Source organism: Mus caroli, chromosome 12 (genome assembly GCF_900094665.2).
Source record: "Mus caroli chromosome 12, CAROLI_EIJ_v1.1, whole genome shotgun sequence".
Lineage (NCBI taxonomy): Eukaryota > Metazoa > Chordata > Mammalia > Rodentia > Muridae > Mus > Mus caroli.
The window spans coordinates 64,487,933-64,512,876 of NC_034581.1; the positions used below are offsets into that span (position 1 = coordinate 64,487,933).

At 40.6% G+C, this 24,944-nt stretch overlaps 1 protein-coding gene across 2 annotated transcripts in view; it reads right to left on the minus strand.

Annotated features, from left to right (window-relative positions):
* The window catches only part of Map4k5 (mitogen-activated protein kinase kinase kinase kinase 5), a 91,315-nt gene that overhangs the window by 20,813 nt on the left and 45,558 nt on the right, over positions 1-24,944 (minus strand). For both annotated transcript variants that reach the window (XM_021178701.2, XM_021178702.2), the window contains exons 9-20: positions 21,242-21,373; positions 19,915-19,977; positions 18,448-18,529; positions 17,439-17,555; positions 13,544-13,622; positions 7,130-7,188; positions 6,006-6,073; positions 3,558-3,600; positions 2,903-3,059; positions 1,768-1,865; positions 1,243-1,284; positions 140-224 (exon numbers count right to left, since the gene is read on the minus strand). In XM_021178701.2, the coding sequence (XP_021034360.1) occupies positions 140-224; positions 1,243-1,284; positions 1,768-1,865; positions 2,903-3,059; positions 3,558-3,600; positions 6,006-6,073; positions 7,130-7,188; positions 13,544-13,622; positions 17,439-17,555; positions 18,448-18,529; positions 19,915-19,977; positions 21,242-21,373 (1,025 nt within the window). The remainder of the gene's footprint in view (positions 1-139; positions 225-1,242; positions 1,285-1,767; positions 1,866-2,902; positions 3,060-3,557; positions 3,601-6,005; positions 6,074-7,129; positions 7,189-13,543; positions 13,623-17,438; positions 17,556-18,447; positions 18,530-19,914; positions 19,978-21,241; positions 21,374-24,944) is intronic.

Genomic DNA, 24,944 nt, shown 5'->3' on the forward strand with positions numbered 1-24,944 from the left:
TAATTAGCTTGTCATGGGTTCCTACACCATAATTTTAAAGTTAACAACTTCAATTCACTAATTATAAAGATCTTCCCTACAATAAGTATTTTACAGGAGGTATATACACACACATATATATATAATTCAGAAATCATACCTTTTGTATCAGGGTGTATCCAGGATGTTGCACAATTAATTTTCAAAGGGCAGCCATCAAATACTTTTGAAAAACATGCTCCCATCTTTATAAAGAAAGAAAGATGGCTTATTTCAGTATGTAATTTTCATATTTCTAGAAAATCATGCAATGCCAAATTTTTTGAAGAAAATTTGTGGTTTTACCTCAATACAAAATACAACTTTTTAATACAGTTAGAATTTTTTTCTCCCAAAAGTGATGGTCCTCCCTTTCTTTCCATTTTAGAGTCAACGTATCAAATTTATCAAACATCTCCATATTTAACGAGCTGCATGGACTTTAAGTTATTACTTCAGGACTAACTTTATGAAAGTGAAATCATATTTGATTCCTTCAGCATCACTGCAGTGGTAAGAACTGCAGTGTAATTCCACAATGCATGCAACAGACAAAAGACCGAGTTTATATCCTAGCTATGAACTGACTCAGAGCCTGACTCATGGAGCATCCTGTTGACATGATTAGGAGAACAACTCACAGACACGTCTTGCCATAAGATGACATAGTAAGTGCGAACCCAAGCTTCCTTTTGTTTTCTATTGTGCACATTATTTGACAGAAAGAAGGCCCAAATTAAAATGAAGCTGGTGTTTGGATACTAATCTGAGAACCCACTGCCAGAGTTTATAAATTCTCAAGTTTGTTTTTCTTTTCGTTCTTGCTTTTCTCTCTGCCCCCTCCTCACTCCTGCCTCTCTCCATCCCTGACCTTATCCTCTGCCTCCTCCTCCTTTGATATCTGACTGCACAGATGTAGTCTGGAACTCACTGTGTGGGCCAGGCTGACTTTGAATCTATCATCTTTCTGCCTTAGCATTACAGAATGCTAAGATTATATACAGACCTGCTATTACATCCAACTTGGCCTCTACATTTTAACCACTGCACTCAAATTGGGGTCAAATTGTGATCAGACTACAGCACACTCATATCTATCTTCCAACGTTATATTTATAAAATCCTTTTAGTGGCTGAATGTACTTGACAGGAAATCTACTTCTACTGTTTCTAAAGAGATTAAAAAAAAAATCAGCAAATAGGTCTCATGAAAACAGTCCTTACCAGTACTTTTGGGGTGGGTGGAAGGCCATTGATGGTTGGTTTCTGTGGGAAAAAAAATTAAGTAATTTTTTTTTTTTTGGTAATTTTTAATAGTAAGAAAGCTTAGGTTTAAAATAAAATGTAAACTACTTACTATTTCAGTTATTATATATAATACTTGATTTAAAATTATTTTTAGATTATATATATGGATGTTTTGCTTGTGTATATAATACACGCATATATATGCACCTATATGTGCACCACGTGTGTGCCTGGTGCCCATGGAGGCCCAAAGAAGGTGTCAGATTCCCCTGGGACTGAAAGCTGTCACATGGTGGGTATGGGACTCGAGCCCAGGCCCTCTGGAAAAGCTGCTCTCATCAGCTGAGCCGTCTCTTTATACACATAAAAGAAACAGAGAGTGCCTGTGCTTTCTCCATGACTGCAAACTTCGGAGCCCACACCACATGCTCAACTTTAGTTACTTGGGTTCTCATCCTTGCTACGAGTTGTAAGTCATGTCTGCGCAGCCGCTGTACTCACGGGGAAGTCCCGCCTCTCCTTTTTCCGGGGTAACTGCGGAGCTTGTGCGGATCCCTCTGTATTTTCACTGATCAGTTTTGAAATACCATCACCATTTCCTAAGGGAACCACGGTTAAAGTTGAATGAGCACACAAAGAACATTCTGTGAAAAATAACTTCTCTTTGCCCCCATTATTTCCCTTCCTCTTGGGTGAGTGTGGGAGCACGCTGGTTTCTGTCGGGTGAGTTAATTTATCCCCAGTGCTGCCCTCCAGACTCGTAGGCTGCACTGCATCCTTAGTGATGCTCTTCAGTTATGACAAACACATTGTGAACACAAAGAACATCTATCCTACTGACAGTGGTACTTGACATCTTTCCCAACAGAAACCAACCTACGTGCTCAGTCCTCCCTCAGATACCACTCCTTCAGCATGTTAGACTGCTTCAAACATGGTTCAGATGATAGTGTATTTGCTCAATCCTTATTCTCCAGGAATGTCTAAGCACAGTAGACATTGCAGCACTCCCTCCTGTAAGCTCCTCAAACTCTTTAGCACTCTCCAATAACCCACCTCACTATTCTCTATCCTCACCTCACAGAACTGCCAGGGCTCTGCTAAGTACAGTTATTGTTTTAGGAAACACTACACACCTGCCGCTCCTTTCTTCCCTCCATCATATTAATTTTTTTAATTAATTACAGAGACCTGTCTTACTTACTATGATGTTTAGGCTGGTCTCTGTCCCTGGAGTACTGGGTGACAGGCAAGCATCAGCATACACAGCCACCTTTTATAATGTTATATGTATATGGGCATAACTTCTGTCAAGCTTCTAACCTCCCAGAGGGAAGAACATGGGTTCTTCCTCTGGATCCTATATTTACTAAGTGGCTGAATGAGGTGGAAATGGTCTGAACCTTTTACAGTCCACTTGTGCATAATTAAAACATAGAAACGAAGGTCTGAACTGCAAAAGGACTGACTGAAGAAAAGAGATAGTCTTAGATCCAGGAGGAGAAGGGGTTTCCATCCTGTCTGTCTGACTCATCTAGGTCACAGGGTCTGGGATGCTGTGTACTCTAGGGATGCTGGGATGCGGTGTACTCCAGGGATGCTGGGATGCGGTGTACTCCAGGGATGCTGGTCGTACCTATAGAGGAGGACGTCTCTGCCACAGGAACACAACTTGGGCTACTCTGTCTTCTGAGGACCTGAGGTGCTCTCGTCTCCAGGTCAGGGCAACGTTTGATGGTTGATGATCTTTCTTCATCTGGGAGGCTGTCTTCAGGGTAACTGTTTACCCTCGGCTGATGACAAGAGGGTAAAAAGTATTCTTTAAAAGGTCACAGTAATCTTCAGCAAGGAACTCAAGTGAGTCACTGCCCAACACAACTATGAATTTAACATGAGGGTTTTAAAATGTGTCCCAACCCGAAATCATAAAACTTTTATAACCAATAAAATTATGCAAGCAGTTGCCATATATTTAACAAGTAGAAACTGACAAAGATGATGACTTAATGAAGAACGGTTAGATTGAAATGTCAAATTATAGTAATAAATGGTGATGATAAGTAAACTTTGTATCTCCTTCTATGCAGTCAGATACTATTCCAAATGAGTAAAACCCTATTTCTTTCTGGCATCTATTAAAGTATATTATTTCACATAAAATCACCTTTGCAATGTATCTCCTCCTTCTAAAGAAAATTAATAAACTTCAAAACCTGAACAGAGCCAATGAAATTATTTTTAAAATGTAATTATATAAAGGAGTTATTGTTCAAAACCCTTCAACAGCTTACCTTAGGAGGTAGCGGAGGTGGTATTGCACGCTTAGAGGTTGATCTAATCAAAGGAAAAGTGCAGTTTAGATGGTCACACATGGCTGGAACACAGATGACACATACCTATCACATACGCACACACACATTATCACATACGCACTGAGAGGCTTCCATCCCTAAGCCTGAGAGACAGACAGTGATGGCGACCTCTGACCCCACATTCTCGGACTCTAACAGAATAGCCACCGTAAAGAGGTACAAAGTCTTTTTCTATTCTACTGTACTTAATGTGTAATTTACATTAGATTAAGTTTACTAGAGATGTAAATCCAGGCTTTGGGTGTAGCTCAGGGGCAAGCACAGGGTTAGTGTGATCAGGGCTCTGGTTTTGTTTCCCAGCAACAGAACAAACAAACTAACCCTTCACTCTCCTGGAGCCTGTGGAGACCTGCTTGGAACAGATCTTCCAAAAGGCAAGTATGGGTCTGGAAGGTGATGGTGTAAGGCCCTTTGCTGGCAATAAGCAGGGTTGCAGAAACAAGGGAACATATAGACTCCTTTTATAACCCGAGGTGCTAGTGCTTGAGATGAAGTGGAATTTTACTTTGTCAAGAGATGCACTGATTGGTATAAATCAAAGAACAGTGCAGGGAGGCCTGGTGGCAACCCGACAGAGCCTGGGTGACCTGGGAGAGGTGACTCACGTGCGAGGGGGCAGGAACATGGTGCATGCCATACTCTAAGCTACCTTTTTGCTAACATGTTGTATATAGAATCCATGTCACACTGTATCCCTAAAGGATCTGAACTAATGAAAAGTGGACAAACAAAACCAGGTTGTGCATTTATAAAAAATTAAAATCAAACTCCCTCCCACCAAAGGTGGAGTATGAAGCACAATGCCTTTAATCCTAGCACCAAGATGGCAGAGGCAAGGTAGACTAGCGGCTCAAGGGCAGCCTGGGCTATATGATATCCTGCCTTAAAAAACCAAAAACCAAATGTCAACAACAGTCAAATGAAAATAAAAGCACACAAGAACAAAACAGCCAACAATGAAACTCAGAATTCTGGAGCCCATGGATGCATGTGCCTGCATGATTAACCCTTTGTTAGTCAAGGGAGGACCCTGAGACCGCTGACAAATGAACACTTGGAAGACCCACTGCGTCAGAACCTGCAGCTTAAGAGCTCCAGGTGAGTCGCTGGCAGATCAACGCCTGAGAGACAGTGACACTGCTCAATGGCCACGTACACTTCTCCAGAACCTTTCAGTGAAGTGGGAAGCTGCCGGGGTCTTTAGATCCCGTTCACTAAGACTGCTGGCAGGGGTTGGCAAACTTTTTGTAAGGGGCCAGATCTGAAATATTATGCACTTGAGATGGCATAGAGCAGTCACAGCTCTACCAGTATAAGGTGAAAGCAGTTATAAACGGTACATAAAGTGGTTGCTATGGTTGTATCCTAATAAATCTTGACTGACACTGACTTAATGCAATCTTTCCATAACAAAATTTCATTCTTTTATTTTTATCCATTCCAATATCCCTTTTTAATTTAAACTTTATTTATTAATTTTATGTGTATGTATGCACATGTATATATACATACACATACAAACACATACATATACACACACACCATATGTGCACAATTGCTTGCAGAGGCCAGAAGAGGGCATTGGCTTTTCTGAAAATGGAGCTATAGGAAGTTGCAAGCTGCCTGATGTGGTGCTAGGAAGTGAACCCAGGTCATTGGGGGGTGTGGTGGGCAGAGAGCAAGTGCTCTTAACTGCTGAGCCATCTCTCCACCCGCTTACCCCTCCCTATACTTCTCCACTCCTCTCTTCCCCAAATACCATTAATGATTAGACAGCAGCTAGCTCTGACCCACAGGGTACAGTCTGCCAACCTCAGCTCTATTTGCCTAATGCAGGGACCCAGAAGTCTACATTTTCAATGAATTCTCCAGGTAACTGAAATGCACAAACATGTAAACAAGTCAGTGACTCACTGAGGCCAGGCCCTCAATTCACTCACTGTTGAATAAAGACAGGTCTAGAATATGAAGAAACTACATTAGAGAAACAGAACGTGGGTTCCTGACCACCACTACAGCATTATTTTCCCATGACATCTGCTAATACATCATCATTACACACAATATATTCAGACCAGGAATGGTGGCAGATGCCTGCAAGTTCGAGGCCAAAGTGGCCTAACTAGGAAGTGCTAGGCAAGCCAGGGCTATATAACATGATCCTGTTGCAAAGCAAACAATTGAAAAACAAACCAAACCAACCAAACAAACAAACAAAATAGAAGAAAACAACCCCTCCCCCATACAACAGAGACCCATTGACATTTTTGTCAATAATGTAAGTCAGAGCTCTACACTGGTAACTTTAAGACAAATCTCCATCAGAGCTGTTCACATAATCAAATTATTAATTGGAAAGCACCTTACCTGCCTGTATTTACACCATCCACAAAAGGATTCCAATGTAATATAAAGTTTGACTCTGACGATAATCCCTGCGCAGGTCACAGTTTAGAGTGTTACTTTCACACATTAACATCACCCTTCCCATTTACTAATTACATACTAGACAAATAATCTGCTTCAAGAAAAACCTTATGTTGTGGCCGCTTGTTACCACAGCATCTAATCGGTTTTATGCCTCTACAATTTGTTTTGTCATTTGATACATTTAGATCAATGACTCATTATCATCTGATGGAAACTTAAGAACTTCCTTGTATCTACTAAATATAGCTCTCAATCTGACAAGTAAAGACAAAACAAAATAACCCACAAAAATTTTAATTATTTGCATAACTATGCCATCAGCCAAGACAATTAAATAATTCATTAAATGTGTATGGAAAATGCTGATGCATACAGAAACAAGCAATAAGAATGCCATTAAAATCCAGAAACTGTACTTGTATTGACTAAAAAACAAAAGAAAACAAGAACAACAAAAAGTAGACATTAAGGAACCTTCTAGGCCAATCTTAACAATATCATATTTATCTATTCCTATATATAAAGGATTAAATATATAGTTAATTTCAAAGTGATGCCACTTTGGTGTGATGACATATGCCTGTCACCCCAGTACTAGGCAGCTGAAGGAGGAGGACTGCAGCAATTGGTGGGCAGCCTGGGCTACATCACGAGTCCCCTCCCAAACCACAGACAATGCCAATGAAGCTATAGTAACAGACAGATGCTAGAACCCACAACAAGTGTTCCACTAACAGCCATGTGCCCAAGCCCACAGATAAACAGTAAAGCAATGCAAAAATGTGCTGAGAACTCAAGAGAACCAGTAAGTAACAGAGTTACGGGCTGAGTCCCAGTCGGAGTTCAGTAATTCATGTGCGTCCTTCAAAAGAACTGGGAGTAGTCAGGTGAGTGGGTCAAGCGACATGGCGGTAGCACCATCCAAGGGCCTATTCATCGATTTCTCACACTCCAGAGTGTGAGCTAGGTTAGGAAAGTTAATATGTGTAAGACTTTACTTCCTGAAATATATCTCATTCTAAGTTTTCTTAAACATGAAAATGGTTTAAAGTCACAGTTACCATTTCATCCCGGGCTTCTGTTTCTTTTCTCAGAGGAGGTTCAAATTGTAATTTGTCAACTGCAAAATATAGAACAGATATATAAGTGTACAAAAATATATATTCATAAAAGTTGTCATCGTATGCAGTTAACTTAGGGGATGAGATGAGAACGGCTACCACTGAGGAGGCAGAGAGGAAAAACTCTCTTATTCCTCCCACACAACACCTTTTTACTCACCCAGATAAAGGAACAATCAGAGATTTCCCCTATCTTCTAGGCTTAATTCTTGGCTGAAAGTAGGAAATTTAAAAAGTACTTTTGTATAAGAGAAAACGTTTAAAATTTATTGGAAGTAGATGACCAAAAAGAAAAAAGAAAAAAAAAAAGCTTCAAAGATCACAGATGCTGTTTGGAGATTTAGCAACAGCTCTGTGGTGGAGAAAACCTAGCAACATTCTGAGCAGATCATCTAAGGAGAACCAATGAGTGGTCAGAATGGTGCTCCTCATCTATGGCCGCACTCTGCTTACATGTTATTTGATCATGTTAGAATACTTTCAGATTTATTCCACAGATTCAAAAAGCAATTTCTTTTAGGTGAAATAGTCTATAATAGAGAAAGGTTTTCATTGCCTACTTAAAGCTATTATAATTAAAAAAAAATTTTATTAGATATTTTCTTCATTTAGATTTCAAATGCTATCCCAAAAGTCCCTTATACCCTCCCCCTGCCCTGCTCCCCTACCCACCCACTCCCACTTCTTGGCCCTGGTGTTCCCCTGTACTGGGGCATATAAAGTTTGCAAGAACTAAGGACCTCCCTTCCCAATGATGGTCGACTAGGCCATCTTCTGCTACATATGCAGCTAGAGACATGAGCTCTAGGGGTACACTATTATAATTTTAAAGAAATTTAAGAAATTAATGTGATTAAAAGGCCAAAGTTGTTTTTTCAACATTTACACATATATACATATAATATATAAATACAATCTTAGCTCACGGCTGAAAGACTTTCAAATAAGAGCTAGTTGTATTTATCTTCAATACAAACCACTAACATAATTAGTTTTATGGAGCCAAATAGTAAATCATAAGCTTCCCTCCCCCCTCTTCTTCATTTTATTTTTTTAATGGCTGCCACCTAACCCAGGCTGGCCTGATATTCACTATGTTCGGCTTTGGCTGGCTTCCAACTCTGGGTCTTCCTCCCGCCTCAGACGCTTTAGTGCTCGGTGGGATAACAAGTGTGTACAACCATGTCTAGCTTAAAATTTTTGGCCCAAGAGAGGAAGATACTTCATAAAATGTCATCTACTTAAAACAATAATCTAAAATAAAAGCCACTATTCATTAATAACAGTTAACATAACCTAGAAATATTTTAGAAAAAAGATATTTGTTTTATGTGTATCAGTGTTTTGCCTCCAGGTATATATGGTGCTCACAAGAGTGTCTGGTGACCTTAGGGATCCACTGGAATTGGAGTTATAGGCAGCTGTGTATAGCTAGAAGATAGCACTGGAAGCAAGGGACAGCCTGCAACATTAGGACAGACATCTGAGATTCTGCCCAGAAGAACCTTGTATAAACAGTCTAGAGAAAAAGGATGGGAACCTTAAACGAGTTAGCTGGCCGCCAGGTAACTCATTCTTCAAAGGAAGAGGCCAAGATTTAGATGCTCAGTATGGTGTTAGGTTGCCCAAGATGCAAACAAACAAACACAAATTAAAAATTCTGGATGGAGTTGAAGGTAGAAAATAGGAATTAAAGACAGCTGAAGAAAAGAAGAAACAAAGACAATATAGGTGATCAGCAGACAGGAACTTTAAAGACGTATCATAAGAGGACTTAAGAGAGAGAGAGAGAGAGAGAGAGAGAGAGAGAGAGAGACACTGCGTGAGCAGACAATCTCAGCACAGAAACTGAAATTATATGTCTAAGTATGTGTTTATATGTATACATGTAATCTGCACATGACTAAAATTTACGTATGAAAATTACTGTACCTGACATAAAGCTCACTGAATGGCTTAAAAGCAGAGTGGACACAGGAACAAGTTCCTGACATGGGTGGATGTGAAGGCATGACAAAAGGACAAAGCTGTAGTCATCTATGAAATCAAGTGTGCTCACACTTAACACAAGACTAACACTTGTGCAGAGCAGAGACCATCAGACATTTCAAAGGAACAGCAGCCAAACTTGATGAAAACCATGTATCCATCCGTACACCTAAGGAGCGTAGTGAACACCAGGCAGACAAGAGAACCTGAGTCCAATTGTGTAAAATTGGATATGCTAAATGCAGCTTAGCTATGTGCCTGTGATAGATGCAGAAACTTGAGCCAGGGGCAGCATTTCCTGATGGAAGTTTAATAGGCTTCACTGTCATTCAGGCAAAGGAAATAAGAAAACACTTTAGACTGTGGACATGTAAAGAGCTTGTAAAGTCTACTCAACTTGTCTTAAAAACCAAACCAAACCAAACCAAAACCAAACCAAACCAAACCAAACCAAACCAAAAACAAAGGCCAGCGGTTCACCAAGTCATCCTTTTGCCTCAAACTTGTGAATTCTGAGGTTGTGTTATACACTACTAATATGACTATCTCTTGGTCAGAGAGAGGGGGCGGGGGATCTTTCCTGGTATTCGACATCTGGGAGGACAAACACAAATCCAAATGCAAAGGCCGGAAGGAACATAATTCCTCCCAAGGACATTCTGCATGTGTCACGTTTCATGTAATGAGTACTCTCTCTGAGCTCCACGGCTCTCTGAGAAACCGCTCTTTAAGTCAGACTGTCAGGAACCTCCTGGGTAAAGTCTTGCTCATTACAGTGAATCACTGTATTATGTCTGGAAGATCTAAGTCACTGACTCAAATGCAATGCAGACACCAAGCTTCAAATGAAGGCACTCCTAAGCACAGGGCCCAGCTGCAGGAAGGAGGCTTCAGTCTACTTCCACGGCAGACCCAGAGCTCCCCTGCCACACACACACTGCTTCACTCTGAGTCACCTCAATCCTAATTCTACTCCCCCTCTTCTACTGCTTCATTAGCTGTGATGCCGCGTGGGTTTTACGGTACGTTTTATACCACTACAAGGAATAAATGAATAGAAACTTGTTGGACTATTTCTTTATCCCTGGTCAGTTTAGCACAGGATGTTAAGGTTTCAATGTGAAATGTCATGAAAATCCATGTGCTAAGGTTGGTTGCCAGCCGATGGGCTCATAGGGCCGTGTTCTCAGAATGGATTAATTCAAGGTTGAGTTATAAATGGAAAGGCTTCTGGGAGATGACAGAGAGATAAGAGGTGGGGCCTAACTGACGGTGGTGGGTCTTTGGGGACTGTGCATTGTCTCAGGTCAGCTCATCTTACTTTCTCTGATTTCTCATCCCATGTGATTAACAGCTTTCTTCCATGATGAACCTCAGTTAGACTGTTCTGCCTCAGTACAGGCCCAGAAACAATAGCGTCAAGAGCCAAAACAAATCTTTCTTCCTTTGTTTGCCTCAGACTCTGTTATATCAACAACCAGGCTCAAAAGTTATTCATGTCTACTAAAAATATATAGAAGGAATACACAGAGTGATCATAATACAATACAAAGTCACTAGAAGATGGGTGTGTTGTAGTATACTCAGAAAGCTTTCACTTATCTGTATTCCTATGCAATGGTGTGGACGCCTCTCACAGATATGGCTAAAGTAAGGGGTCCACTGTGTTAAGCTATTTGTCTAAAAGTCAAGAGCTGCTCAAAAGGAACCTATGTGACAGGGATCAGAATATTGATTAATCTAGATTCAGGGTGGGGGTACACAATGGAAGGGTACTGAGTGTGGCAGAGCATGGTGAAGTCTGAGACTGTGACGAGGTTCTGCAGTGAGTCATGGGCAGTCCACATGCGTGGATGTATATTTAAATTTTACCATGTGTAACATTTAAGATTTGATCATTTATTATATGTAAGATACCAGCTCAACTTAAAAAAACTGAAGCAAAAGCCAGAATAGAACTGAAATCTATTGAGCAAGCAAGAACAGAGCCATAAAACATTCCAGTGTCTCTAAAATTGTAAATGTTTAAATGTGAAGACAGAAGAAAATCATCAGTAACGATTCCTACTTCTAAGGCATACTCTATGAAAATATAAGCACCCTGCACACTCATGGAAAACCTAAATCTTGGCTATCTCCAAAAAACAGAACAACTCCCCCCAAAGGAGGCTCTTTAGTTAAGATTGAGCATCATAAAGTTGCCAACTCTATCAATATATAATTCAGTCACACATCAGTGAAAATATATTTTAAAACTAGATAACAAGACTCTAACATTTATTTATATAACCATCAGATACAACTAAAAGAAGAACAATAATGTGTGCACCTGCACAGTGGATGACAAGAAGCAGGAGGAGAAGAGACAGCCCTGACAAGACTTTAGCAGAGGTAACACTCACAAGTGTGCTGCACTTACCATAAGCAGGGGGACTTAGTACTACAATAAAGATGGTATCTTCAATCCATGAACAAAGAGATCACAAGTTTTAACAAATGGCATTGAGCCAAAAGGGCTAAAGCAGTTGACCCCACTGAAGCTGGTACACGTTTTACTCCCAGCTTTATGTCAACAGGGTAAGTATCTAGAAAGCGGGATTGCAAACTACAATACCACACAACATGCTTTCTGCAGTTTTGGAATCAAGAATATACCGTAAGGGGCTGACGAAATGGCTCAGTGATTAAGATCATTTGTTACTCTTGCGTAGGACATAGATTTGGCTCCTGGCACCCAAACGGTGGCTCACAACCATTCCTAACTCCAGATTCTGGGGATCCAATACTCTCTTCTGACCTCCCAGGCACCAGTTACATTCATGCTATACCTACATACAATGCAAGCACAATACTCATACACATAATAAAATATGAATAAATTAAAACAAAGAATATCACATGAAGTACAAAGGCTATAAATAAAAGACAAACCAGACAACATTAATAGTACATTACATAGCTACAAAAGATAAACACAGTTACATCAAAGAAGGATGTCTTGGTATCCGGAACCACAAAACTTTGCATAAGAAGCAGCAAGGCTCTGGCAAGATGGTTCAGCAGGCACATAATAAACTGATAATTTTGGCAAGAAGACAGCAAGCTGGGCAACAGCAACAACGAAGACATTGAGTCTAGAGGTATTACTGGCTTATCTACGACACATCCTCTTGAGCAACGGGTAAGAGAAGGCATTCTTTTAAAGAGCCAGGAACACTTGGTTTAAAGAAAATGGATGAACTTAAGCTGGGGGTGGGGTGGGATGGGGTGGGGGATGTGGTAAACCCTACACACTCAGGACTCCAGGAACCAAGGAAGAGAAGTCAATGAGTTGAACCTGGCCTGGGTAATGCAGCCACCTTACAAAAAATAAAAATAAAATAAAATGCACACAGCGATTGATTTAATACTTATATGTAAGATTTCTAATTGGCTCAAATACTTAATGAACCATCTTATCTCATTATGGATAAAAATATATTTGTATTGTTAGTCATGCATTTCATTTTACAAGGAAAGAAATCTTGAAACAAATACATGTCTAAGTCAGGAAATTATATACAAGCATTTTTTTTTTTTTTTTTTAAAAGGCAGGGTTTCTCTGTGTAAGCTCTGGCTGTCCGGGAACTCACTCTGTAGACCAGGCTGGCCTCGAACTCATAACAGAGATCTGCCTGTCCCAGCTCCTAAGTGTTGGAATCAAAGGTATGTGCTACCATTACCAAGGCCTTTAGAACTTCTAATTTATTTTAAATGCAGCTGAGGAGACAAAGGCAGTTGATTGTACAATTTTTGCTGTTTATGACTAATTCATTAAATTAAAAAGAAATCAAAATTCTACTTTAAATATTTGTAAAGAGTCATCTTCACATTGATCTAAAATATTTAAAACCCACCCAAATACCAATAGAAGACCATCTTTACAGATGAAACATACATAGTTCAACCTGCAACACAGTGTGGAGTTATAAAACCAATGCCAGAAAACAGAAAATGTCTCTCTATAATGTAAAAGTATATTGTTAGCCACATGAAATATTCATGGGAAAGCAGGAAATCAGAAAGTATTAACAGTGGGATGGCTGTGGGATATGAGACACTGGGCCATGTAAATTCTCTATCTCTTATTTCTTGTAAACTACCAGCAATGGGCACAATTATCTTCATAATTAAAAATAAAAACTATTTAAAAACAATAACCAACATAATTCCAGGAAAACTAGAAAAGCAACCTATATTTTTAATATATTCTGAAACAAAGTATATAGCATCAACTAGTCTAAGATTTTATCATTCCCCCAAATATAAGAATACCCAGATCAACCTCCAATACCAGCAATAAAAAAATGTACAGCAGGCACGTACAGTTTATTTCTGAAGCTGTCCGCTCGGCTCTGGAATTCCTGTTTGTTGATCTAATGGTATGACGAATGATTGCGTGGGGCTGTGAATATAAGCATAACATACACTCTTAAAAATTTCAACAACAAATAAGAGGTTTAAACTTTCTTTAAAAATTGCTTACTGACAACTATTGCTTATTGACAACTATAAATATCTACTAAAACATTTCTAAGAAAAGCAGCAGCAACACAATGAACTGTAAACGTGTATTCAGTTATCCCACTGAATATCCCAGTTTATAGTCCCAAAGCTGTGGAAAACTTTGAAGGGGTTCAAAGTCAGACAAACCTTGCCTCCAGAGTTCAGTCCAGGAAGACAAGGAATACAAACATGTTCAGAGTTAGACAACGGTCAGTAACTAAGAAAAGAATTACTACTAAAGCCCACACAAGGGAGCGGTCCCTGTGTACCCGCCTGAAGAGCACACAGGTTCTGCCTGCACTCTACTTGGGGCCTGAGATACAGCAGGCGTTGGCTGTGCAGTATTTGGAGATGCATCAGACACAGAAAAGTGATCATATGATGCACGATAGGGGTACTTGCAGGAAGTGTGGTTGGTAATTATTTGACAGCACAGAAATTAGGTAAGATGAGGAAGCTGTGTGACAGACTGTAAGTCTGATCCCAAAGGCCTTGAAATTCAGATGATAACTCAATTTTCACTTGTTGAACAGAAGGAAGGGTTTGGAGACTTTGCTGAAGGGCGTGCCAGCACCAGGGACAGCTTTAAGGGGAAATTTTGCAGGTGTATAAGGGCGCAGGATTAGGGGAAATACTGGCTAAAGACAGATTAAGAGTATTTTAAGCCAGGGGGCTAGAGTACCTGGGGCTCTTCTAGAGGACCCGGTTGATTTTGTAGCACCCACAAGGTGGCTAGCTCATAACCATCTGTGACTGCTCTTACAAAGGATCTAATGCCCCTTCCGGTCTCCATAGGCACCAGACACACGTGATACACAGACATACATGTAGGCAGCAACAACAACAACAACAAACAAAAGCTGATATGCACTTAAAGAATGAATATTATAAACTAAATGAGTAATCTACTAATCCCTCTTAGCTAAGCTCAGGCTCGTCTGAGGCTATGCCTCCAGTGCAGCTCTTAGCTACCAAATTTCTGAAGCTCATCAGTTACTGATAGCTCAGCTTTTCCTTCTCCATTCCAAGGTTCACTACTATGCCAAAAGATCTCGCCAGCTGGAGTGAGGCACAGAACTGGGTGTAAGACACTGTCAGAGAGCTGGTGCATTCCACCCCCAAAGGTCCTCCTGGGCCCTCAGCAGCTCCACACTATATTCCCAACCCATCTGGTTTTTGAGCCTGTTCTCTTACTTCCATCACAGTGGCTCAATGTTCCTACTTGAATACCAGCTTCATGGATCCATGACGCTCTTACTCATTATTGGTATCTGATCTCTCTATCTAGTGTGAATCTGACAGTCTAAAATTGTAAGCAATCTCCTGTGACTCACATTTATATAGGTCAAATTCTTCCCCTACAACCAGCATCTAACTCCTGACTTGCCCTCTCCATATGGAAGTTGTTCTCCCCAAACTTGACTTTGCTCATGTTTCTGTCAGGAAATCCCTGGCGGTGATGCTGGGGATTCTGAAGTGGCTATCAACTCTATCCTGCTCCCCTGGTAGCCAGCTCTTTAGCAGGCCATAGTCCACAGCCTTACATGATTGGAGAGACAGTATGTAGCTTTATGTCCTACTCCAGCCAGACTGAGTTTTCTTTAGTTCCCCAAGTAGTTATACTTTCTCTATTACTATCAGGCTTTCAAAACATGCTATGACTTCCTCTACTGGAATTATTTATTATTGGGCTGGAAGGTTGGCTCAGCAGTTAAGGACACTGGCTGCAGAGCATCTGAGTTCAATTCCCAGCACCCATGTGACAGCTCATGAGTGTCTGTAACTCTCCTAGATCTGCCACCCTCATCTGGGCAAAACACTTGTACCCTTAAAATGATAAAATAAATCTGAAAAAACAAAACCAACCAACCAACCTAATAATTAACCAACCCCCAAACCTTATTCTTGCTCTTTCTAATTTCTTGGTCTTCCTTCGGGCTTTTGTCTCTTTCCTGCCACACCTATGGTATTCCCTCACAGCGCCCTGTATTTCCTACTCCATAGGAATGATCAGTTCTATCAGTTTTGTGTTGGCGTTTCTGCATTCCCTTTGAGAGTAACCCTATCTCTGAACGCAGGGACAGGGTTAGTCTCACATCACCATGCCCAGGATATGATGGAAGGCTCTGTGTTTCAAGGACTGGAAAGAACGGCATATTGCTAACAAACAAACAAACAAACAAACACCCAAAAAGGACTCGGCAAGTAGGCAGAAGGAGGGAAGCCCAGGGTTTGTATTTTTACTTAGTTAAAGATCAGCTGGGAATTAAGTAATATCTAACAACATTTATGCTGTCAGTTTCAGTTAAAGGATTAAACCTGCTGCTGTTTCAGAAAGGCTTTCCACACAGCAGCCCCAACTAGACTCCTCCTGAGTCCTCACATTCCTTACAAGTCGAATGTTAATATGCCCGCCATAAAATTCCATGAATCTTATTTTTTAAAAAGAATTATATTTATTATGTGTATGTATTCATGTACACATGTGGAGATCTAAAGGACTCGTGGGAGTCAGTTTCTCATTTCACTACGTGATTATTTGGAATCAGTCTCAGGTCTCAGGTTATCAAGCTCAGTAGTAAGTACCTTTCCTAACCTCAGTTAACCTGAGTAGTAAGTACCTTTCCTAACCTCAGTTAACCTGAGTAGTAAGTACCTTTACTAACCCAGACACCTTGCCTGCCCAAGCTTTATTAATCTTAGGCTGTGAATAGTGAACTAAGTATTAGTGTGTGTAGGAAATTTATGTGTGGTTGGCTTATTTAATGTTTGCAATTCTAGATAATTTAATATCAAAAATTATAACAGGATTAAATTATATGAAGCATTGGATTTAAAGATTCTATAAAGATTATATTTATTAAGCACTTACACAGAACAGTGGTACAGTCAATGAGTGGGAAAGTCCCTTATTCCTAATTTACATGTTGAGCTACTACATATGGTATACTCAAAATAATTCCATCTTATTTTCAGAGAAGATATGTATAGTAATAGAATAGCTACATGCAATTATGTAAGAAACAATACTTATGAAAAAATATTTTCCCACTGAGGATTTCAACTTACTCCTTTAGAATTACCTATATTTTATTAATATGCATAAATGGGAAAATTAAAAAATGACCAACTCAATTTATAAGGAATCTCTTTTATGAAAACTTATATGCCTATGTGTTGTACCTAAACCTTTCCTTTTTGTTCCAAAGTGAGATTCTTAAAGCCTCCATTTCCTAGGCAAAAGATGTCTTTTCTATACGTTCTTAGGAAGCTCGCATCTCACTACAAGCCGAGGTCTGGGAGAAGGCACCTCTGGAGTTCTAGGCCTGCATGTGGGAGGAGGAGGAGGACCTCAGAACTGGGAAGAGAGCAGGAGTAGGAAAGCCTTCGCAGGCTATAATTAAGCGAGCGTGCATACAGAGTTTACACTGTTAATTTTTGTGGCTTCACCCTTTTTAACTAAATTGACGTGTAAATTAGAAAATAAACTCTCAATTGGGTGCAGTGGTTCATACCAGTAACCCTAGCGCTTGGGAGGCTGAGAAAGGATACCGGAGAACTCGGAGTTAGCCTGATCAATATATTGATCCAGGCCAAGCTGTATCCTATGATACCTTATCTATAAAGCCAACATTAAATGAATAACTGAAATAAAGAGAGTACATGTTAAAAATCTCAAAACCTTCCCAAGCATTCGCCTGTCTCCTGTTCTTACCTCAAAGTCATCCTCATCGCCTTCACTATAGTGAGCATGGCTGTCCGGGTTGGTCACCTTGTCCAACAGCTCAACCGCGAGGGCCCGAGACAGACCTGGCTGCCCAACAAAAGTGTGCTAAGTAAAAATCAAACACAGTAAAATTTCACACATGAGCCTTCACACCTATAGTTTATAAAATGTTACTTGTGATTTTTAAGTCAGTGACTTGTAAGAAGAGATGAGCAGTGGAGTCTACATTGAGACATGGGGAGTGCAGAAGTGGAGGCGTCAGCTGCCGATGGTCACTGTGAGCACCTATGATTGACCGCCCATGACCACCTATGACCACATCGGGCACTTGTGGTGTGAGATGACACTGTGAATCACTTCTCTGTGTACAGTTAATCTATATTATGCTGTAAATTATAACCAGCTAAACAATGATGCTCATTTATATATTATTCCGGTATACAAATGAATACAGTGGGATGTTTCAAAACAGTAAGAAAAAGCACGTTCCACGGTCACATCCATTCAATTCAGTTAAACTGTAAAGTTTTCTTAGGTTACTGTACTAATTACTGTCTCATACAAAGGATCACATCACATATACATGCAGAATCCATTATACATTTGCATAAATTAAGAAAGCAACTAATTCTAGATGATAAGATTTTGAAGAGTATTCTCAAAGGCTGGCGTCATCAAACTGTAGCCTCAGCAAAATCTGGTGTCCTGACTACGTTTGTAAATAAGTTTTCTTGGGGGTTAAAACTATGCCTATGTATGTATACTGTCTATGGGTACTTTTGTGTCAAACTGAATAGTTGTGATAGAAACTGTACAGTCCATAAATATTTATGTAGATAGAAATATGTAGAGTCTTGTCCCTTACAGAAAGAACTTTGGTTGATGCCTGCATTCATCCCTGAGAGGAAAAACAACCCAAGTTTTGCAATGTCTACTTTTGTTTTAGTGACACATGTAGCTGCCGGGAGCCTCAGAACGCTGGGATCCAGTGACTTACAGTCAGAAGCCTTTCAGCAGTTGGTCTTTTCTTGGGGTTTTTAGTTAGTGCTATTTTGACAAAATTATGGAATGTCGATGACCTTCAAATAAAAAGAGACAGTATAAAAATATTTCACTTGTATTAGTTTTCTGCTGTTAGTATATAAAATCAACTTAGGAATAGTTAGAAAGTGAGAAACAAAGTTCCCTTTTTCCTTAGGCCTCTTAGTTCCTCTTACTTAGGCCAAAACCTAAACATGGAACACAACAGTATAGCCCTTGTACATATGTGCAGCTGTTTTGTATAAGTACTGTGTAATTAAACAGCAACAGTAACAGGCAACTTCAAACACCGCTCTACAGACAGAAGTCAGCCGGCCATGTCTAATGCATGATTTAAGGTTCTCTTTCAAGGTGCTATAAAAGCCAAATGCCCTTTTCTTATTGCTTAATTTACAGAGTGCTTTTTATTTCTATACTGAGTTAGATTACATGGAGAGTAGAGAGACTAATACAAGACAATTTAAATTCTAAAAGAATTTCTGGAATTCGTAATGAAAGGGCAAAGAAAAATGAATGATTTTAGCAACCAAAAAGATGTCCCTGCTACCTGCATTGATGAAGCAGGGAGAGGGAGAAGCAAATAAATAAATAAATAAATAAAAAATAAATACATACAAATAAATTTAAAAAAAAAGAAAAAAAAGAGAACGAATTCTATTTTCATTACTAATAACAAACAGGCTTCTTTCTGACAGTGTCAAGATTACACCAGGGGAAAATAGCTTAAGAACCAAGGAGGTTGCCATAGTAACTAGCCAAGACAACATAGCACATCTCAGCGGAGAAATGCCTCACTGTCCTGCCTGTGGTGATTTGTAAGAGACACTCGAGAAACGGTATGAGACTGGTAGGGAGTCTTTGATGTTACCAGTGTCTCTGGAATCTGACCATGAACTCACTGTTGGTATACAGTATTTACTGTTTCTGAGTGGATATTAAGGCATTCTTGCCACAAAGTCCTCTAGTTCTAAAACGCTAGGAGCTTGGGGCCAATGTCAGCACAGAAAAGCATACTACTGCATGGCTTGCCTGTCATTCTTGCCACCACCCTAGGATGACCTTGCTCCGAGATGAAGCTGTTCCCCTCAGGTTATAACACATAATGCCCTTCAGAGTGTACTCGAATCTGGAATCTCACAGTATGGACTGTCTCATCAAGCCCACTTTCCAAACCTTCACATATTCACATCTAGTCCCTTCCTCAGCACGTTTCTTTCACCCAGACAGCAGCACAGTGGAAAGTGACTGCTTGGGAATGGCAGGGGTGTCTAGAATATACACCTGGCTCCTTGCCACATGCTCACAGAGGGACAGTCATGCACCAATGGGGTATGCGGCTCAACACCTGCGAGCCCTGGAGTGGTCATCTAGAACGTAAGGAACTGACTGTCGAACCTTCAGCACTGTGTAGTCTGTAACTCACCATTTAGTTTTGTCCTTTAGCTTTGGAGGCTGGAAATTACTTTTTGACATTAAGAAGAGAGCCCTGAAATAGAAATTTCAGTTAAAGGCAATACTAAGATACTTTATCATTGCCACCGACAGTCAGAATGAATATTCTGTTGTAAAACTCCCTCATGGAAAGGCACTGAAGACATTGCTTTGGACATGGAATTTTTAAAAAGAGATTTATTTATTTTTATTTATATGAGTACACTGTAGCTGTCTTCAGACACATCAGAAGGGGGCATAGGATCCCATTATAGATAGTTGTGAGCCACCATGTGGTTGTTTGGAATTGAACTCAGGACCTCTGGAAGAGTAGTCAGTGCCCTTAATCGCTGAGCCATCTCTCCAGCTAGGATATGGAATTTTTTAATATTTGTGTTTTGTTTTCTGATGACACTTGGGGTCAAGTCCTGGACTTTGTACTGTCCAGACAAGCACCTCTACTGCTGGGATGTGCCTCAGGCCTTAGCTTTTTTATGTTCTGGGAAGGTTCTGGAATACTTCTGCTAGCTTTAAAAAAGATCTTTAAATGTCAAACAGGACCTTATTTATAAAACAAAGCCATAAAATGTCAGTTTCATTACCACATGTACCTATATAACTCATAGTATATTGCAGGCATATTTACATAATTGTGCCTTAGCTTATTACACAGCACTGACATGTTCCTTTAAAATTAAGTTATAGGTTTAAGCAAAGCCTGGCATTTATAATGATTCTGACAAATCATATCCATTTCCTGGTGTCTCCGGTTTACAAGCTAACCTATAAGAGTACTCTATGAATTCACCTTTGAGAGAGAAAGGTCAACTTGCCCCTGAATATATGTGCAGTGTATGTGTGTGAATGTTCACCCCTGCACATGTGTGCTGTGTTTACCTTTCACGTGTGTGCAATGTATGAGAGTGTGCTTGCCCTGTCCATGTGTGCAGAGGGCTGTCTTCCTTTACTGTTCTCCATCTTCTTTTGGGGGACAGGGTCTCACATGGAACCCGGAGCTCTGTTTTGTCTAGAAAGGCTGCCCAGTAAAACCCCAGGGGATCTGCCTATCCCTGACACCCCAGCACGCGGGTTCAGGCACGTGGTGTCACGCCCAGCTTTTATAAGGGTGCTAAGGTCCCAAGCCTAGGTCTATAATTGTGTGCACACTGAGGCATCTCCGCAGACCCCTGAGCAGGTTTATGACATTGTTTCTGAGCCCCTTACAGTACTTTTGCTAGTGTGATACAGGTGAAAATGAGCTAATAACCCCGAGTAATCAGTACTTCAACTTCCTAAAGTGATGTAAGTAATGACAACACCTCATTGGATGCAGGTCAAACATAGGCGGCTGCAGTTCTCCCAGCTCGATTGCTGTTATTCCGACTGCCCAGATATCACAGAGTTGGTTGTAGCCACCATTCTTTTCCACTGCTGCAACTTCTGGAGCCATCCTAGGGGAGCCAGTGAGTACAGCACTTTTATCTTTGTAAAAGTCATATAAAACATGCTACGCTTAGTTATGCTCTTAGACAGAAAGGAGGAGAGAAACCTTATCACCCTGCCCCACACCCCCTCAGTGGTCACGAGCACTGGGTGCACAGGGGCTCACTAACACTGCTCCTACAGGGGATCTGAGGCTTTCTTCTGACATCTGTGGGCATACATACATACATGCAGGCAAAACACCTACACACACACACACACACACACACACCCAGAGAGAGAGAGAACAACAAAAAACCCTAAGAAATAAAAAATAAGTAAAATTCCCTATTTAAAAGTCCTCACTTCCTCTTCTGAATCCTGTGCTCCGAGAACACTACGGTTTGACTCCAGTCTGTGGTGGTAAAATTGTAAAGGACTACTACACACCTGTGCAGGCCAAGTTCCCAGAGGAGGTGAACCTTAGGAAGGAGTCAGCCGGAAGCTGAGCTACCGGAAGGAGGCTCCAGAGGGGACGGGGGACTTAGCCCTGGGAAGGAGCCGTACACGGCCTGTTACTGTTTAGGATGAGTACAGAAACAGAAGAACCCTCTCTTGGCTAAACACATTGCTACGTTTTAGTAATTCATTTTATTTTACAAAAATGTAAAAATGGTCTAAAATTAAAAACAAAAACAAAAACAAATCTTCCCAACTGAGGGCTTAGAGGGCCTGGAAAGTACATCCCAACAGACTGCCAAGGTAGAGTCTAGATATGAACAACCGACTTTTATACAAGAAAATCCAGAACTTCTCTTGAAAATGGCGTGGACCCATTGAAAGACTTAATTATGGAGGCAACTTAATCTAAAACTCACAGCAAGGTGAAGCACAGAGAGAGGAGGTGAAACCAGGCAGGCAGAGATGTAACTGCAGCCCCTGGGAGGCTGAAGCACGAGTTATCTTGAGTCCCAGGGCAACCAGAGCCACACAGAAGATCATGTCTCAGTAATCACCATCCTCTATCCCTGCACACACACACACACACACACACACATACCCACATACACACACATACACACACACATACACACACATACACACAACATACACACACATACACACTACACACACACACACACATACACCCACACCCACATGCACACACACACACACACACACACACACACACCAAACCAACCAACCAAAAACCCCTCAAAACACACTGAGCACATAAGGCGTAGGCGACACTGGCCTCGGGGAGCACATAGTTATACTGGATACCCCAGTTACTATTGCTTTTACATGCACAGAACATTATAACCTACATTTGTTGAAATACTAAAGATATCTCAACTTAAAGGTGGAACATAGTCCATGTGTTTTAAAGTAAGCACATAATATTTATACTAAGCTTCTTTCTTGCTATGCTGGGGGCTGAACCCAGGGATCTGAGCATGATAGCCAGGTGCTCTGCTGTTGAGCTACACTTGCAACCCTTCAAAATGTGAGTGTTAGAAAATACTAACACGGAAATGTCTGTACCTATGCAATGCTATATAACAGTCATGGGCATCCGAAAAAGAGAAGACAACAATTTCCCTTGAGCCAGATGACCAATGGCCAGTAGAGAAGACTGAGTGGGCCCCAGTCATCAGCAAATACCCTCGATTTCTCTACCCACTGGACGCTGTGTAGCTAACCGGAGTGGCACCTGACTTACTGTGCTTGCTAACTCCGGAGGGGCCTGAGCTTAGCTTGGTCAGCCCCATGGAGGTGGTGTGTGCGCCTCTGAGCAGTAGCAGAACTTAAGGTGAGCACAGGAAAGATCCAGGAAAGATCTATCTATATTTCCATTGAACTTTTATTTAAATGATACCTCTTAGGGATTCTTCTGTTACTAAAGGTGGTTAACTGGAGAAAATTATGAATTTAGGAAAAATATGGAAGAAAACAAGCAGTGACCTCAATCAAATACAGCTACTGTCTCGCATATTTCTATCTATGCTTTTTACTTACAGGCAGATTATCTCTAAGACTGTATGCACTCTAGGGCATGTGCTAATTTAAAAATCTTGTCCGTCTGAGCCTGACTGCTAACAATTCATCTTAGACAACATCCTTTTTACACCTCATGCTACTCCTCTGAACTGACAGGTGAATTTCCCTTAGCTTACTTGAGCCACTCTTTTCTCATGAGTCTCAATATTAAAGTATCACTGGAAAGCGCTTTGCATATAAAAATGCACAAGCCTGTGATAAATCACCACTAGTATATATGCTGAGACTAAAGGACACGGAGACCGTCGGAGGCTCTTGAAAGCCTTACTGAAAAGGCTCTCTGCTGACCTTCCCTGGAATGGATGTAGTGATGGGGGTTTCTCAGTGAGTCCACGCATTCCAAATGACTGAAAACAAAGTAATTTATCTGTGCTTATGTTTATGGGAGATAGTTCTAATATTTCATGACTTCTTGCATGTGTTACTATAATAATTGCTGCTCGAGACACCCTTTTTAGCAGCATATTTGAGATTTAACCACCTCAGTCAAATTCAGCCTGTCATTCCTGTATTTCACTTGGCTTTTGATTTTTGTCCCAGCTGGCAGGCATAAAGCTTTACACTGTCACGTGATGGGAACAATCTTTTCCTTTAAACTTTGATGCCAGCAAAGGCTTTGAGCCTCCTCTTCCGGTCTTTGCTGTCCTCTGTCTTCTTCTTTTTTTTTCTGAGTCTCATATACCCCAGGCTGGTCTTGAACTTGCTTTGAGTGGAGGATGAACTTAAAATTCTCCTACACATCCAAGTGCAGAAAAAATGTGCATGTCTCCACCCTGAGTTTATGTGGTGAGAGGAATCATGCATTCTGGCGAAGGACTCTACAAACTGAGCTACATCTACAACCCAGCTCATTGTTTTTTTTAAGCTTTATTTTATTTTATTTTATTTTAGAGACAGGGTCTTACTATGTAATGCTGACTGGCTTGGGACTCATTTGTAGCCCGGCTGGTCTCATACTCACAGAGGCTGCCCTGCATCCCAGAGTGTGGCACTCTGCTCAGCCCTAGTTTACGTCTATATTTAACTCTGTCCTCTGGAAGAGCACCTAGTGCTATTAATCATGGAACTAGCTCTCCCAGACCCTTATTTGTTTTGGCATTATTTATGAAGTATAGAACTACTTTAAATTATTTTCAAAATAATAAATTATCCAAACACCATATACAAACAAACCCAACATTTAACACTAACTTTGAATGTTGCCTGCTATAGTATTCATTACACTATTTTAAATATCAAGCGATTCTGTTGCCTTTTCTTTTTTGAGTCAGGGTCTCATAGACCAGATTACCCTCAATAAGGATGGCAGTGTTTTAGAAAAATTGCTCTGGTAGTCACCAGTAGGCTACACCACACACTGCAGGACTAGTGTAAGATGTGTAGGTTTTAACATCCGGGAGTATAGTCCTTGATTAAAACAGAAAATTAGAAGAGGTAACAGAAGTCTTTCTTTTTAAACTCCATACTCTACATGGGCCCCTCATCATGCTAGATGTTGACAAACCAACGTTCCCTAGCGCAGTCAAACCTAGGAAAGTA